Genomic DNA, 18043 nt, shown 5'->3' on the forward strand with positions numbered 1-18043 from the left:
TCATTAGTGTTCATTATCTAACGTCACTAGCACTTGTCTCTACCCAACAGATTTGCTAAACTGTGAGAAAACATATAATATAGGTTACGTGTCAATCTCTCTTATTTCTAGCTCAACTGCACAAAATAGTTTAATGTCATTTTGCTTAAAACTTTTCTTGATGTCCTTTGCCTTCAGAAACCTTCCCAGGCTATGACTGATCATTTTGCCCAGAATCCACAAAAATCTACCCTAAAGCAGCATTTGTTAGGTACTTACTACATGGAGCTGGCTATAAGACTATAAAATGATAACTAGTCAATGGGAAAATGTCTGTATGCTTGTGTGTGTGTATGTGTGTGTACGTATGTGTATATGTGTGTGTATGAGTGTGTATGTGTGAATCTATATGTGCATAAAATTTCACACCAGTTCTTACACAGCTAAATTAATTTTTATGGGTTTAAATCTCTTAGGACTAGTAGAAGGAAAAAAATCAAATGTTAAAGTGGTCACTCAGGACACTACACTTTTTCCAAAACCACTACCACCGATCAAAACATTTCTAGAATCCATCATTTGTAACTGTAGAGTCAAATCTATTTTGTTTTTTCTGCATATTTTATCAGGCGTACCTCTGGTTTATCACTCACCAAGTTCACCAGGCTTTTGCATGATTCAAAAAACCATTATTCATGTCATGGAAAATTTGCTACCATGAAGAGACTGAAAAGAATTAGACAGAGATTGTTGGAAGCCAATTTTAAACAGAAAAAAAATCCAAAAAGCACTTTATAGAATATCACCATAACTGTATGAACGAGAGGACTATTAATAATAATGTTTGTATCTGCTTACTTGCGGTCTTCAAGCTTCATTACTGTATTTATTAGTATATTAATTACTTTAATGGTTTATTCAAGTTTATGAAACCTGCCAATATCTTATTAAGTTCTTCAAATATTATACAACGAATTAGTACATAAATAGACTTCGTTCCAAATTCTACACATATCATCTCAATTTCTCTGTGTCTTCAAAACTGTAGCTGTAATTACAAAATGATAAAACTTGGTCATAGCATTTGATGATATGGTATGTGAATTATATTTCAACAAAGTTGACTTAAATCAACCAATTAAGCTTTTTATATAAAATTATCTTGGAACCTACTGTTTCAAGTGGGCCAAATATAAGCAAAACAGAAAACTGCAACAGATGCCATGAATGGAAATAACTAAGACCTCATAAACAGAAAAACCAGTTTAGGGTCACAAAGACAATCATATGTAAGTACACTAATTCATGCACCCTTCACTCAGTGAGGAACAGTACCCTGGTCCCAAATTCAAGCCTTAGTACCAACACACACACACACACACACACACACACTATAGTCACGGGATGGTGCTTAGAAAAAGTGATGAGTTTGGGTGTATGGACCAGCAGAGAGGCAAGAATGGAAGACTAGGCCAGTGGTATTTGCCAGTAGTGAAACCCTGGCAGTAAGAGTAGTAAGTGGGTGGTATGACTTGTTCTACAGTAAATGAACAACAAAAAGAAAACAGTCAGGAAAAGCTAAAATGTTAGAGAAGCATATTAAAAAAAAACTCACACACATTTTATTTAGTATTTTCCCAATGTTATTGGGGTGTTTTTTGCCTTTTTTTCATGACGGGAATTGAATCTAAGTCCTCGTGCATGTCAAAGCAACCAGATCAACCACTGAGCTACACCTCATCCCCTTAATGTACCTTTTTGATTTTGTTCTTTTGGAGTTTCATATTTTCTGTGCAATTTCCTCATTCTCTTTAATATCACCTCTTTTTATTTTCTGTTCAGGCACCCTTCAAATGAAATATTTTGGAGTTAAATTGAAGTCTGTAGGCTTAAATAATTTTCACATTATGGCCTTGTATTATTACTACTCTGAAACTGACATGTGAGCTGCAAACATGGATGTGGATGAGAAGTTAAGACTAGCTCTAAGGAAAATAAACCACAGAAATGGTGGCTCCACCAATGTCTACATTTCTGGTTAGTGCCAAGTGTATGTTCAATGCTTTATACATTTACCTTTGCATAGTTTTTCTTGATAGTAAAGTGTTTTATAAGAAACAAAATTTTGAAAGTTAAAAAGGTAATTATTAATTAAAATTAACTAATTTTAAAAGTAATCGTTGATAAGATCAACAACTTTAAAGTGTAGCTTTAGCTTTTTTACCTTTCTGGCAATCACAAAATAATATATTGCATAAGAACATTACTTGAAGTGAAATATTAGTAAGAATCTTTAATATCCAGTCTTAACCCTAACTATACAATAGCAAAGAAAATCTGAGTGCACTTGAAAGAAGTAAAAATTACCAACAGACACATGAAGAAATGCTCAGCAGTTCTGGCCATAAAGGAAATACAAATCAAACAACACTGAGATTCTACTTCACCCCAATTAGAATGACCATTATCAAGAAAACTAATAATAACAAATGTTGATGTGGCCAAAAGGGAACAGTATTAAACTGTTGGGTTCAACCACTCTGGAAAGCAGTATGGAGGGTCTTCAAAAAAACTAAACATAGAACTGACCTATGACCCTACAATTCTACTCCTGAGTATTTATCCAATAGAGCACAAACAAGGCTACATGAGCATGGTTGTAATCATGTTCATTGCAGCACTATTTACCATAGCCAAGATATGGAATCAGTCCAGGTACCCCTCCATGGATGAATAGATAAGGAAATTTATGTGTGTGTGTGTGTATGAATTTTATTCATCCATTAGAAAGAATGATATACCATTCATAAGGAAATGGGAAGACTTGGAAAAATATTAAGTGAAGTAAGCTAGACTCTTAAGAATAAAGGCTACATGGTTTCCCTCATTTGTGGTAATTAGAATGTGCCCATATGTTAGTAAGTAAATACACTGGGTTGTATGCAAGTGATAACAAATGAATTAACTAACTCTATGGAACGCTCAAATAATATAATTCTTGAGAAAGATTATGTCAAAGCCCAACAAAATTAAGTACCAGGAAATGGACACTTTAAAGCAGGGAGAGGCATGAGGCCAAGGCTGAGGAGTAGACAAATGAAGGGAAGGAGGAGGAATACAGTCAAGAATTCTTGTGTATACCACAATATTAAGAAAAATAAGGGATGGGATGGGTCAAAGGGGGGTAAAAATGTTGATAGGGTAACAAAGATTAAGACGCACTGTATACATAAACTGCTTTGTTAAATGGTAAAATAATTCAATACATATCCTATAAAATTAAGAAAAGTGAGGTAAGTGGGAGGGGTGGATAAGAAGGTTGAAAGAGATAACATTGATCAAGACTCACTGTCTTCATAAACTGCTTTATTGAATGACAACTCCTTTGAACAACTAAAGATAATAAAAAATATTTAAAAAGAGAAAAAGAGAAGCCGAATGCCCCTGAAAACTTGTCTGTCACATCAAAAGGCAGGCACAGATTAAACATCCCACTTTATTCTTCATTATTAGTGTGTATCAAATTGTACCAGGTAAGGGTTTCACAACACCCTGCCCCATGACTTCTAAAGCAGTTTATTCCACCTATTTCTGGGGTCAAATATTAAGATACTGTCTTACAATGTACTGAACGATGGAAACTTGCTATACATAGTATTTAACAACTAGAGGCAAAGTCTGGTTTTTCTTTTTGCTTAAACAATGAACAGCTTCTCTCCCCCAGAACATTTTTCCTATGGCCTCCCACCATTTTTACTACTCACACACAAACCATGTTACATATTACATAAGGTATCCTTTAAGAGATTTAAAAGTGAGTGAAATGGAGACTATCATCTGTATCACATCCTTAAAAAAATCCAAAGTCACCTTAACAAGTAGCTCCAAGGACAGTAGACTAATATCTGTGAGTTTGTCAACCACAAAGGGGAATGAGAAACAGAAAAATAAAAAGGAAGAGTGGTAAATGTTGGTGCTCTTCCAAGCACAGTCCTGGAGAGGAGTGTGCACTGGAAACATCTGAGGTGTCTGATAGGATGAGGTGCCTCAAGACCCCCATCCCCATCCTAATGTTCTCGGCTCAGGTTCCAAACTCATACTGAACAATATTTCCATGATAATTTGACACCCACTTAAATTTGACCACAAAGGAAAGAATGTACTATCTATGTAATACAAGCAGATACATACACATTATCATGAAACACAGTCACAGATGTGCATGTGTGAACCTGTAATCCTCACAAAATGAAAAAGCTCTGAAGTACTGGTCTCTTTCAAAAATGTTTTATAAAATTATGTTCCTAGGACTATGAAGGCCAGTGTCAGACCTCAGATTACAGTTATTCTACTAAGATAATGAATCAGGCACAATGGCTCTTAGCTGTAATACCAACTGGAGAAAGAGAGATTGGGAAGATGGCAGTTTGAAGAAAGGGATGGCATCCCAATCCACTGTTGGTCACTTTGGCATATGGGCCTGTCATCCCAGCTAGGTAGGAGGCTGAGAGTGAGAGGATTCCAGTTCCAGGCCAGCATCGATCCAAAAGTTCACAAGATTTCACACCTCAACAACAACAACAAAACTGGATGTAGTAACATGTACCTGTCATTCCAGCTACAACAGAAAGTATCAATAGGAACATCACAAGTGCTGCGCTTAATATTAGGGTTATTGCTTCTACTTCATCTATTATACCTACAACATATAATATCCTATATGCCATAAAAACTAATGGAAATTGTGTTATACTTTGGAAAATGTACACTTACACAAACATACAACATGAACATCAAAACCTAACTAAAGAGCTGGGCATGGTAGTTCACACCCGTAACCCTATCTGTTTAGGAAGTGAAGATAAAAAACTGTTTGAGGATAACAAGGGCAAAAAGTTACCTATGTTCTATCTAAAAGAATAATCTAGGGATACAGAAGTAATGTTTCAGGCCTGTAATCCCAGATATTCCAAAGGCAGACATTGGTAGGATCATGGTTTGAGGCCAGCCATGGAAAAAAGTTACCAAGACCTCATCTCAACAAACTAGCTGGGTATGATAGTTCACATCAGTAATACTAGCTACTGAGGAGGAATAGGTCAGAAGACTACACTAGAATTGTAGGTAGGAGGACATACTACCTGACTCAAGAGGTGTGCACTTGTTTACAAGGCCCAATCGCCTGTACTGAAAAAAATAATTAAAACCTAAAAAGTATCGTTAAAGATTTATGGTATCTGGAAATACAATTTGATAATAATACTAACACATGCTAGTACTAGAGACTGAACTTTGGACCTGGTGCTTTGCCACTTGAGTTCCAGCTTTTTGTTGGTGAATTGGACAGAGCAATCAATCCCCCGATCTCAGCCTTCTGAGCAGTGGTGTGGCTTAAATTGTTTCTTTCAAAAGAGGCTATCCCAGATTTTAAGAGAAATCTTAAACTTCACATTGATGGAATCACAAAATGTGAAAATGATTAAATAAAAATTTATTAACTCTAAAAAAGTAATAATACCAACACAACATTCAACATACTATTGTTCATCTATGACATACTACACCTAATACTACAAAAGTGCCAAGCAATACTTATTGCAATATCAAAATACATTAATGCCTAATGCCATATAAATATGTATATATATATATATACATATATATATATATGAGGAAAGGTTTGGACATGTATTGTAATTGTAATATATATTGTAATTCTGCCTTCTAACCCAACCCTATGTGGAAGGTGTAAACAACTAGTTTCTCATAGATGTGTTTTCTTTTTTTTCTTTTCTTTTGCCAGTTGTGGGGCTTCAACTCTGGGCCTGGGCACTGTCCCTGAGCTTTTGTGCTCAAGCCTAGTGATCTACCATTTGAGCCACAGATCCACTTCAGGTTTTGTGGTTAATTAGGAGATAGTCACATGGACTTTCCTGCCCCAGCTGTCTTTGAACAGTGATCCTCAGATCTCAGCCTCTTGGGTAGTAAGGATTACAGACATGAGCCACAGTGCCTGGCTCAGAAACATTTTTTACTAACATGAACAACATATATAATTATATTTAATAGCATTTATATATTTGACATAAATATATCATATAATGATAAATATATAGAGAAAGTAGAGGTGTGGCTCAGTGGTAGAACAATTACCTGGTATTATTTCCCATTACCACAGAAAAAAAGAGAAATTTATATATAACCAAAAACTATATAACTTAAATTCTACCTAAATATTCAAAGGGAAAGAAGTAAATCCTCAAACTCTGTCATGATGTGCATCTTAAATTGGCTAATCATTGCTTACATATACAAACAGTTATAAAGAGAAAAATACTCTCCAAATATAAATTTGACCAGTTACCCTTGTAGCTAATAGTTAATGCCAAATAATGATGAAACCTTTGTCCCAAGTAACTAACAGAAGACCAAAAACCAACAATTCAGCTAAGACATGACTGGCCTATCACAACAGTAGAACAGGAAAAAATTCTTAGATGGAAATATGCCTTTGTTAGCATAAACAAATAGCAAGAACTTTACTAGAACAAATATTCCTTTTAATTCAAAAATGATACAACCTAACAGCCTCCACATTAAGTTACCTTTTACTTGCTCTCAAGATTCTCTACTTCCTTTACAAATTCACCAGGTAGATTATAAAACAAGTACTGTTTTTCCAAACATACTATGCCAGATCTTAAAACTTAACTGGATCAGATATTTTGGGTATGGAGAGCCTATAGTAATTTTTAGTTTCATCTCTGTTGCTGTTTTTCTAGTTATGATGCTGTTTTTCTAGTTATGACGAGATGTCTAGGAAGACAAATTTTATCAATAATGTTTCTTTTTCCCTTTTCTTTTGAGGTATTTATAAAACCAAAAACAATTATTTCTAGGTACTTAATTCCACCCTTCAGGGCATGAAGTGTGTCTGTTATCAGGCAGAACACCTAGAATGCTTTTAAACCCAATGATAATTAAGAAACATCAAAGTAAAACCAGGTTGTTCACAGGAAAGTAGTAGCTATCATCTTTTGGCTACTGAATGACATATTTCTTGTCCCCTGGAGTACCACCAGAGTTTTTTTAACCTAAACAATGGAATGTACTTTCTTAATGTAGTCCTCACTCTTTTGAGGATCAGATGAATCTGAGCTTTAAGTGTAAACCGCTAACAGCAACAAAAGCAAGAACAGACAAATGGAGCTACATCCTATTTGAAAACTCCCTCATCATAAAAGCAAAGGAATCAATCAACAGGATGAAAACAACTTACAGAATAGGCAGAAAGTTTTGTGAACTTCATTTATGATAAGATATGAATATCCAGAATATACAAAACTGCTTGTGCACTGTGGGTAGGAACATATGATGTGGCTATTATGGACAGCAGTATGGAGATTCCTCAACATATTTAAAAATGGACCACCATGTGGTCCAGCAATCTTACTTTTGACTGCTCATCTAAAGCTATCATTGATAGTATATTTGTTTCTATGCCCAAATTCATAGCAGCTATCATTCATAACAGATATAACTAAAAGTAACTTAAAGGTCCATCTCCAGCCAAACAAAGAAAATGTTGTCTCTGTGCACAATGAAATGTTATTCTGGCTTAAGAAAAACAATCAAAATAAAAAAAATAAAATCTGATCATATGGATGGACCTTAATGATATTGTACTAATCTCAAAAACAGCAACAGTGTTGCAAGACTCAACTTCTTCATCACAAATCTTAGTGCAGTCAAGACAATGTGGTATGGAAAGCAAGGACAGACATACAGATAAATGGAAACCATGGTTTTAAATAAACTGTCACACCTACTAGGCAGTTAACTTTCAACAGGTTAAATGGCAATTAAATGGAGAACTATTTTTTTCAACTAATGTCACTCAGAACAGATATCTAAATCCTACCTCACATCAAATATAAGCACTACCCAAATGGATCAGAGATCATGAATCTGTCTTGCAGGGGTTCAAACTATAAGACATTTAGAATTAAATGCGGGTATAAAGCTTTATGATCGTGGGTTAAACAATGGTTTCTTAGCATACCACAAAGCAAGAACAACAAAATAAAAATAAAACAATCTGGACTTCATCAACATTTCAAATGTGTTTCAAAGGCCACCATTCAAAAAGTAAAAAGAAAACCCACAAGATCAGAGAAAACACTTGCAATGAAAGATTTATATCCAGAATTTACTAAGAGCTCATACAACTATTAAAAACCCCAAATGAAAAAAATGGGGCAAAAAAGTATTTCTCTATTTTAAAGAGATATGCAAATGGTCAATAAGTACGTGGAAAAAAAGTATTTAACGTTACTACTGATCAGGGAAATGAAAATTAAAACCTAAAACCTAAAAATTAAACCTCAAACCCAAAACCTAAAACCACACTGCTTCATAGCTATTACAATGGTTAAAATAAAAAGACAAACCAGTCAGTCATGGTGCTTCACAGGCCTGTAATCTCAGGCCTATGAGGGAGGAGCAGGAGGACTGTGAGATACAGGCCACTGTAGACTACATACTGAGACCATGTATCAGTTTTTTTTTTTTAAAAAGGGACAATAACAAGTGTCAGAGGATGAGGAAGACTAGAAGGAAGATTATGGTTAGATATCTACAAGGTTGGTGTTGCCTGGTAAAACAATTAGGAAGTCCCTCAAAAAGTTAAAAGAGTTTGTTGTATGACCCATCAATTACACTTCTGATACAAATATATATGTAACTATTTAAAGGCATTTTTTAAAACAACACAGACATTATATCCAAAACTCAAAACCTTGTTCATAAATGCTCAGAGCATTACCCATAACAGTCAAAAATACAGTAGGAAGTAACAAATCCATAAAATGGAATATTATTAATATGAATTTAAATAAGTATATATGTGAATTCTACTCAAAGACATCTTTAATAAAGCCATTATCATTTTATCTTTAATAAAGACATTAAAATGAATAATAAAATACTTAACTGCTATGATTATATAGTATTATGAGATAAAATGTACAATGCCTCAGTTGGAAAGAAACTTAGAAATGACTAAACTCACTTATTTTGCCCACAAGGGAATTAAGACTCTCAACCTCAGGGGCAGTAGAATGGGTCCTGCCTTGGAAACCTTGTACTAGGCTGTTTACATCTGTCAAGGGATACTGATGGGACAAACAGGTACAGAAACCAGCAGAGTAGCTACTAACACATTCCCTTCTTTTTAATTACCATATAGCACTGGTCTAGTTTGTTCTAGTTTTGAGAGGTTAAAATTGTAACTTTCATTTTCACAAGTCCCTCTTTCCTCTACCCCTACTATCTTAACACAAGTTATAATGGATAGAAACAGAGCTAGCAGATGAAGGAAGGTTAAAATACTCTTTCTTTGCTTGTGAGAAGGGTAATAGGTTACCTTAAATGATTAAGGCAAATTTGTTCAACTACACAATACTGGTCAATTTCACAGTACTTCTACCTACTTGCTAAGAGCCTGGAGCATGGCCATGGGCTAGCTGGGTACTTAACTAGTAATTACAGAATGTTAGCTTACCAGGACAGAAACATCCTGCCTTTTAGGTGTGGGATGGAAGAAAATAAATGTGAAAGATAGCTCCTCTCTCTATCCTGAATTAAACTTAGACACAATGATAGCTTCCCCCCAAAAAATCTTAAACTATGAGTATGAAAAAGTTAAGTCTTGGGTAGGAACTAATTGTCCAACATAGGTGAGATCCTGGGTCCACTCCCCAGCCCATCACCAAGGAAAGGAAGAAGAGAACAGAAGGATGGAAGGAGGGAGAGAGGGAGAGAAGGAAGGAGGAAAGAAAAGGAGAAACAGTCAGCCTTGGCTAAGGAAAGTAGCGTCCAATCACAATTACAAACAACTTTGTAGGGATTTTTATGTGATTAACTTAATCACACATGTGTGTATCTTATTGATATGTCTCTGTGTGTCTATTTCTTCCTCTCCCTCTCCCTCTCCCCCCTCTCTCTTTCACAGGGTACTGCTATCTTGCCTAAACTCCTACTCCCAAGGGATCCTCATAACTCAGGCTCTCTAGTAAGGTGTTATTGGTGTATACTAACACTTATGGCTTTATTAATATATTTGGAAAGAAAAGAGAGTCCCTAAAGAGTATGATGAACTGACAAATTATTTTAATTAATAAAACAAAACAAATTGTGTGCGCCAGTACTGGGGCTTGAACTCAGGGCCTGGGCTCTGTCTCTTAGTGTTTTTGCTCAAGGCTAGGGTTCTACTAGTGGATCCACAGCCCTAATTCTAGTTTTTTGCTCATTAATTATGAATAAGAGTCTCAGGGACTTTCCTGTAAACATTGTGTAAGAACTGCAACTCTCAGATCTCAGCCTCCTGAAGAAATAGAATTATAGGAATAAGGAGCCATTGCATTTGGCTAAGACCAAACAAAAAATACTTTAGTCATCCTTGTTCCCAAATATGTTCCTGGTCAAATAAACTGTTATGTAAAAAAAAAAAAGAAGGGAGGAATTATCATTTACATTTTCTATTCAAGAAATTTTTGGTGGTTTTTTTTTTTAATTTTATTTTGGAGATTGAGGCGTGACCCAAAATGTTGCTTCAGTTGGCCTCAAACACGTAATCTCCTGCTTCAATCTCCTATTCATCTGGGATTACAGGCATGCACCATCACACCTTCATGGTTTGGAAGATTCCTAAAACTTCTAATTAGTCTTCTAAGATGTTGATATATTGCCCAATCCAAAATCTGCAAATATTAGTAGTTACCACATTCTGAAAAATGACCCTATGAGCATATCTTTTCTCCTTTACCCCACAGCAATAAGGCAAATATTCACTGTTGGTCTGTGTTCTCAACTTTTTTGTTTTATATAAGAAAGAATCATGCTATGTAGACTGGATTGGCCTCAAACTCAGGATCTCCCAGCCTCAGTCTCCCAAGTGCTGGAATTAAAAGTATGTTCCAGTGCATGTGGAGCTGATGTAATCCTCGCTACTCCTCTCCGGAGGTTTGTGGTTTGAAGCCAGCCTGGGCAGAAAAGTCTACTTGACCACATCTCCACCTAACCAACAAAAAGATGGGCTGGAGTTATGGCTCACATAGTGGCTATCAGCCTTTGAGCAAGCAAGCCCACGGAAAACACTACACATTTTGGAGTTCAAGCCCTGGTAACAGGATAAATATTTTAAAAATTAAACAAACAAACAAACACATGCTAACATAAAACCAAGTGATGATACATGGCTCTCCTAGAGGGAGGTCGGAAAGAAGGTCACAGTATTATAAGAAAACTAATGGGCCACATTATTTTGTGCACAGATTTTTAAATACACATACAACCCTATGAAATATCTTGTTTCTTAGTCATATAAAAACTAAGAGAAATCACTAGCATTCATAGACCAAAAAATTGTAATACACTAAATAGTCACCAGAAAGATCACCTTTATCCTAAGAGATTAAAAAAGAAAATAAGACTTTTCAGTCCTGTCAAACATATTCAATTTTCCCCTCAAATGAAGTTTAGATGAAAACAATGTGACTGACAAGCTCCACACAGGCAGATCTTGGCAACCCTCGACCCTGTCTATCTCCTTGGCCTGTTAAGCAAAATTCCTTCACAAACTGTTGGTCTTTGCAATAACTCCTACAAAGCTCATTACTGCCAGTGTCGGCCTATTCCCCGTGTCGTGCATTTATTCCTGGGATGCATATCAACATGTGGCACATGTCCTTGACATGCACAGAAGAGCTGCACCCCAGGACAGCAGCATGCACGACAATAGTGTCGACTCTTACTTCTTTATGGTTGCTGGGATGTAACGGAGAAATCTAATAACTGTGACAGTGGGGCCTTTTGGTTTTTCCTTGCCTTTCCAGACAGTGAAGCTGCACAGACACTAATGAAAGGTTAAATGAATAGGAATAGCTGACAAGAGGTACAATAAAGAAGGAGCTTGGTAATCCACAGACACTGAGCAGAGATCCTTGGCTCAAGCAGAGAAAGGACAGCACATCATCGAGTCACAATATTTAAAACAGCTTGCTATACACAGAGGCTTTTGTGTCTGGGTACATGTCTGGCTTTGGACTGAAAAAAAAAGATACTGAAAAGGAATTTCAGCATGGGGCACTTTGGCAAATGTAAGGTCATAATAGGAGAAAAATGTTTTGTGTGGGTTGTTACATCTTTGTACTAAACACAAAAAGAAGGAACTCTGCACCTCCTGTACCAAGACAATACTGTACATTTTGACAACTATTAAATATTATATCTAGAAGGCTGGCTTGATGTGATTTCCACTGGTACAATACATACGCTCTGACTCATTCAGCAGTTCCACTGACTTCCTTGGGGAAGACTTCCTGACAGAGTTCTAGTCTTTAGTGGGTGTGATTTGTTACAAATACCACCAAAATTCTCAAGCCATCTTCTACTCTGCAAAACTTCCCAACAGTAACTCTCAGGAAGCTGAATTTATCATGCTGGCAATTTGTAAAGAACAAGGAAAACTGTAATTCCAGGGGGCTTATAACTGTGAAATGACCTTAACTAGAATTCTTCAATACTGAACTTATTTTTTTCTTTTAGTGTCCTTCTCACTACACCTTAAGAGAAGGTTGTATTCTTCAAGGAATTAACTTAAATTATTATAGCAAAATAATTTAAATCATAAAAAGCTGCAAGAAGTCCAGGGAAAATTACAAGAAAAAAATAAGAATGTTATGTATGTATTTTCTTAAAAGAAAAAAATACATCACTGCTATGGCAAAAACTTTTAAACTGATGTGTAGCATAATATCATCTTTATGCATATGGATGAGTTAGAACATAGGTTCACAACAAATGGCAAAGGAATACTGAGAACATGTTTTAAAACAAGGAAGGCTCTTTGAACAGCCAAATTAAATTATAGCTGAACTTTTGAGTGTACTGAGGGTTCTAATAAGCCACAAATAAAGACTTTTATTGGCTAGCAACATAATGAGAGCTACTGTGCAAGAGATTTTTTTTAAAAAGACAAATCTGGGCAGTTTATCTCACTGGATTATATTATTTACTTAAATGGTAAAAAAAAATTTGTTCAAAGTAATGCTCCTAAAACCTAGTATATAAATATTAAGGAGTAATTATGATCAAAGGCTCTTTACTATAAACATATCACAAATTTTAGTGAAAAGACTGATAAACAAATGTGAAATTAAATGACAATATTACATTTGAAATCATTTAAGTCCTACACTTTAAATTTAGATTGATTCCTAATATAATAGCATTATCAATGTTCACCATTTATGTAAGCTTATAACATGAAATACATTTTGGAGAAATATTCTCTCTAGAACATAGCAACTGAACATAAAACTACTTCAAAATCATCATATATGGGAAGGGGGCAGCCCCTGTACACTAAACTTAGATATCCCATTCTCAGTGATAGGGTAGAAGGTACTTTTAATAGAAAATTGGAAGGTAGGCAATGCCCCTCCCACAAGATGAAAGTCACTCATCAGGTGACAAAATGACAAAACAGTACTTAGGCAAACCAAAACACTTAAAATGTATTTGGTTGCAGTTTCACTGATCCTCAAATCACCTGAAAGATGCAATCCTAGAAAGCTTAGCTGATTAACCGTTCTTGTTGAAAGTTCTGTCCTTCTTTAAAAAAAAATGGAAAATTTAAAAATATATATGAAACAGCACCTACAGTCCTAAACCCCAAGCCAGTATTCATTAGCTACTTTGTACAGCATTCTGATTGCCAGAGTGCTTTCTTTTTTTATATAATGCCTTAAGTATATCTAATAAAATCATGAGGCTCCCTCTAGCTCTTTAGAGAGGAGTTTACCAACCAATGATTGTATGTAATTCTTATCCAACAAGGAAAGATTTGAGACGACTGCCTCCCCTTCCACAAGAAATATTGTTTTCAACTCTGTTTCTTGTCAGGATGTAGATGGTAAATGAGACCATCTGCAGAGGAATTAAAAAAGCATTGCTCTTCATTTATGCATCAAGCAAAGAATCTATTAATTGCTTCCAACTAAAGCTGTGTGTACACAATTTTCTGTAGTGAAACTCTAACCTGTATAAACTATATACACATTTCTAACTTAGATTTGCACAGTGTATAAAATTTAAATCTAAAAAAAACAGTGTGTGAACATCCACATTCCAAACCTGCGAATTTGTCTGAACTCTAAAAGATTACATTTAAACACACAATCTTGCAGAGAGAAACTATTTAACAGTGTATCTGCAGAGTTTACGTGAAACAAAGATGCTTGTGGTACTCTGCAGAAAACATTTTCATGTACCGTAATATTTATATACAACACTGGTAATGACTTTTTTTATTGTTTAATCTTTTCTGTAAATCAGTATTGGTTATTTGGGTATTGTAGTTATTTAAAAGACCATAAATAATATAGTTGAATTATGCCATTGATATTTAGTCCATCTTACAATAGCCATAAAAGCCAAAGTCCACTGGCAAATCACTCCAAATAAGTGAGAGTACGGACAACACTACATCAAACTCTTCACACCCACTAAGGCCATCTTGCAAATACTTACAGGATATTTAAAACAGTGCTGAACCTTAACTCTAAAATTACAAGTAAAGGAAACCACTGGCTCCAAGTCATCACCTATTTTGGACTCCCTTCATGTAAGAAATATTCCCAGAAACAACAAAAAGAATAGCTCCATCTACCCTCCCACCCCCATCCTTCTTCTGCGCCAGTGTCCAATTTCTTCTTTTCTGAACAGCTGTATTATCCAACTTAAGTTGCTCTGCTAATTTCAGTCCCACAAGGACTAACTTGGAAGGCAAAAAAAAAAAAAAATACAAGAAAAGATCAATTTGCTGGGAAAGATCAAATGAGAAAACTGTGGGGACAGCACCAGGTCAGCCTGTGGAGAACTAAGCAGACCTGTTCTTCATTAACTGTGGCTCTCTGGGGATGTCACACACTACCTGTCCGTGGGCTTTATTGAACGGCCTAACCCGCCTCTCTATTCCATTCTTCTGGGCCCAAGTGAATCATATCCTGCTGCTGACAAGTTAGCAGGGGACTGCGGCTGCAACATGAAAGTACTTTTCTTTCTTGTCTAAATCAGGCAGATTTTTGAAAAGACGACACAGCATTGACTCGTGACATGGCAAGATGAAACGAGAGGTCTGGGCCGGTCTTGGAGCTGCGCAGATAAAAGTAATCAAATGACACTCCTGGAATGCAAATTGGCATTCTTGACTGCAGCAATTGCACAACCATGAAACATCCCTGACAGCAAGCAAGATTAGGACAAAATGTTATGTAAAGCACTGAACTCAAAAACTCTCACTTGAAAATTCAAACTGTAACACTTACATTTTAATACAGCAATAGTCAGCTCTGCTTTTGTCTGCTTCTTTTTGCAATCACATATCCTTGCCTGACAGATAACTTACATCTCAGGTAGGAGGGGAAAAAAAGGTATTAAGAATGTACTACTGCTATTAATAGTCTCTAAATATTTATCTTAAAAATCACATGGGGTCAATTCATAGTCAAAATTTTACACACAAACATAACCCCCTTAATATTCTCAATGGATGTGGGTGGCATTTCAGACCTATCTCACAAGATCCTCTAAATAAAGTTCACATTCATGCTCAGTATTACTTCCCTGAGGTGAAGATACTCCCATACTTTGGTAAAGTGATTAGCAATCTGGATTTCAAATACACTGCTCTCTGGGAACACAATGAGTAGCTACAACTAAGAACTTCATTAAGACTGAACAGCTTAAATGAAACAGCTACAAGTATGATATAAAACACAGAGCCTCTCTAAAGGTTCACAAGGGATTTCTGCGTGTGTGATTCCAAAGGGTAAAAGGAAGTTCTATTAACTTGTACAAGGTCTCACTACTAGAGTCCTTCTTCAGATCAGACACACTAAGTACTAATGCCAAAAGTAAACTGCAATTAAAGCATGTATATGTATGCACAGTAATATTTAAAACTGCAGAATACAAAATAGTGAATGACAAATCATCTTTGCCACTGTTGAAAGTGAGTAGTATACAGGGATAGATGTGTAGACAAACGCTCATAATGGCTAAGGGAAAAAGAAAAGAAAGATAATACCTACACTGGCTTGCACAATTTTCTTCAGTAAAATGCCATCAGATGAAAATCTCTCCAGCTCTCAATGGACATATTTAATATTTTTAATGCCTTGCTTAAACACGGGTTCCAACAACTACAACTGTCCATGGAGTACAATTTTAAAAAAATGCAACAGGCCACTTTCTGGCACTTTAATCCTACGCGCCCAAGGTTATTGTATGATGTCTTTTGTACATCAGTTTTACAACAGCTTGACTCTGGGGTAAATGGGAACCATCATAAATCGCATGCTGTTTTCAAAACCACTTTAATTTCTGTCAGCGTTCACTGTAACCACAGTCCTGGGCGCATTGGTGTATGAGTGTGTGTGCGCGCGTGTGTGTCTGTGCCTGCATTTTGACAGTAGCATCTCCTACACCTCACTTGTGACTTTGATCACTGCAACAAGAGATGTCACATTAGGGGAAGAGAGAAAGAAGGGAGGGAACCAACCCGTTATCACCCTTTTTCTTTTATATTTTATCTACATACGGGAACACAGAGGATCAAGATGCTTAGGGAGGAGGTAACAAGAGCCACGCTGGGGTGGACGGTAACTAAAAGGGAGTGGTCGGGCCCTTTTCTAACAAATCACTCCCCGAGAGCAGATGGACAGAGAGGCTCATCTCAGGCAGACTCCCTGCCCCAGGAGTCCTCGCTGCAGAGAAGCGGCTCGCAGAGAGAGGGGCTGTTGCGGGCTTCTCGCTGCTTCGCAATGTCAGTCCCATTTCCTCCAACACTGGGACTTGGAACTTAAAAAAAATCTTACCCTTCTTTCCCTGTAGATCTTATGTAGTTTTGTTTTGGATCAAAAAATAAATATTTGTTTTGCTCCATCTTCTGGCCCCAGATCCCCCCCCCTCCAATCAAATGTGTTAAATAAAACACGTCTTAGAACTGCACTTGGGAAATAACACACACGTGCATATCCAAGGTGGCTTCTCTGGCCCTGCGTTTTTGCGCATTCTTCCAAAAAGAAAGAAAGAAAGAAAAAGAAAGCAAAGAAAAAACCTGAAGGAAGGTTTCTTACCATCCTCACTTTACGAAGGGAGGGGGGGATGAGCCAAACGTGTCCTGGGCCGGTGGCCGTACCCCGGGCTGGTCGGCACGGGCACCCCCGGCGCGCCCTGGGCACCCCACGCCCGGCCACTCGTCCCTCACTCGCTCGCAAGTTGATAAAAGTTACCGTGGATCCCAAGCGCTTTTTCCTCTGCGCCCCCAGCTCCTCACAGCAGCGCTCCATTCATCCTCCGCGTCCCCCCCCAACACACACCCCTCATCCTCTCCCCCTCCCCCGCCGGTCCCCAACTCCCTAAGAGCCTCCGCTCCTCACCTTGGCCGGAGGGCCGAGCGGGAGCCACCCCGCTCGCACACGCACTCGCTCACTCGCGCGCCCTCCCACCTGGAGCTCGCCTCGGAAACTTGGGGCCAAGTTTAGGGAAGGATTTCGGGAGCACAGCTGGGACCAGGTTGGACCGGGTTTCCTCTCCCCTGCCCGCCCTCAAAGCGACCCCACACACAAGCCGCTTCCACCTCACGCCGCTGGCCCGGGGAGGCCGACACGACACCCCCACCCCCCCGCATACACACCCCTCCATTCCCATCCCACCGCCCCCCGCTCCCGGCCGGCCCGGGGGACGCTCCGGCGTCGGGGTCATTTCTTCCAAAGTCCAGAATTTTTTTTTAAAGGAAAAGGAAAAGGAGGGTGGAAACTTCTTACCATCTCGGCATGCTGGTTGTCAAGTGCAGCCCCCGCCTCTTGGTCTCCTCTTAGCGGCCGCGCCTGGACCAGCCCCTCGGCCGCCGGGGCTCCCGCAGACTCGGCCTTTCTTTCCCTCCCCCCTCCCGATTTCCTCCGGGCCGCTCGGCGCTCGCCGCCTCCGCCACTCCCCG

General features: G+C 37.7%; 1 protein-coding gene across 2 annotated transcripts in view; it reads right to left on the minus strand.

Moving 5' to 3' along the window:
- Positions 1-17982, minus strand: part of Bnc2 (basonuclin 2) — a 426707-nt gene extending 408725 nt beyond the window's left edge. The window contains exon 1 of one of the 2 annotated variants that reach the window (XM_013020751.1): positions 17871-17933. In XM_013020751.1, the coding sequence (XP_012876205.1) occupies positions 17871-17873 (3 nt within the window). In that variant the 5' untranslated portion in view covers positions 17874-17933. Of the gene's footprint in view, positions 1-17870 lie in introns of both variants that reach the window. The other variant, XM_013020752.1, reaches the window with a different exon arrangement.
- Between the last annotated feature and the right edge of the window lie 61 nt (positions 17983-18043).

Source organism: Dipodomys ordii, unplaced genomic scaffold (genome assembly GCF_000151885.1).
Source record: "Dipodomys ordii isolate 6190 unplaced genomic scaffold, Dord_2.0 Scaffold53, whole genome shotgun sequence".
NCBI lineage: Eukaryota > Metazoa > Chordata > Mammalia > Rodentia > Heteromyidae > Dipodomys > Dipodomys ordii.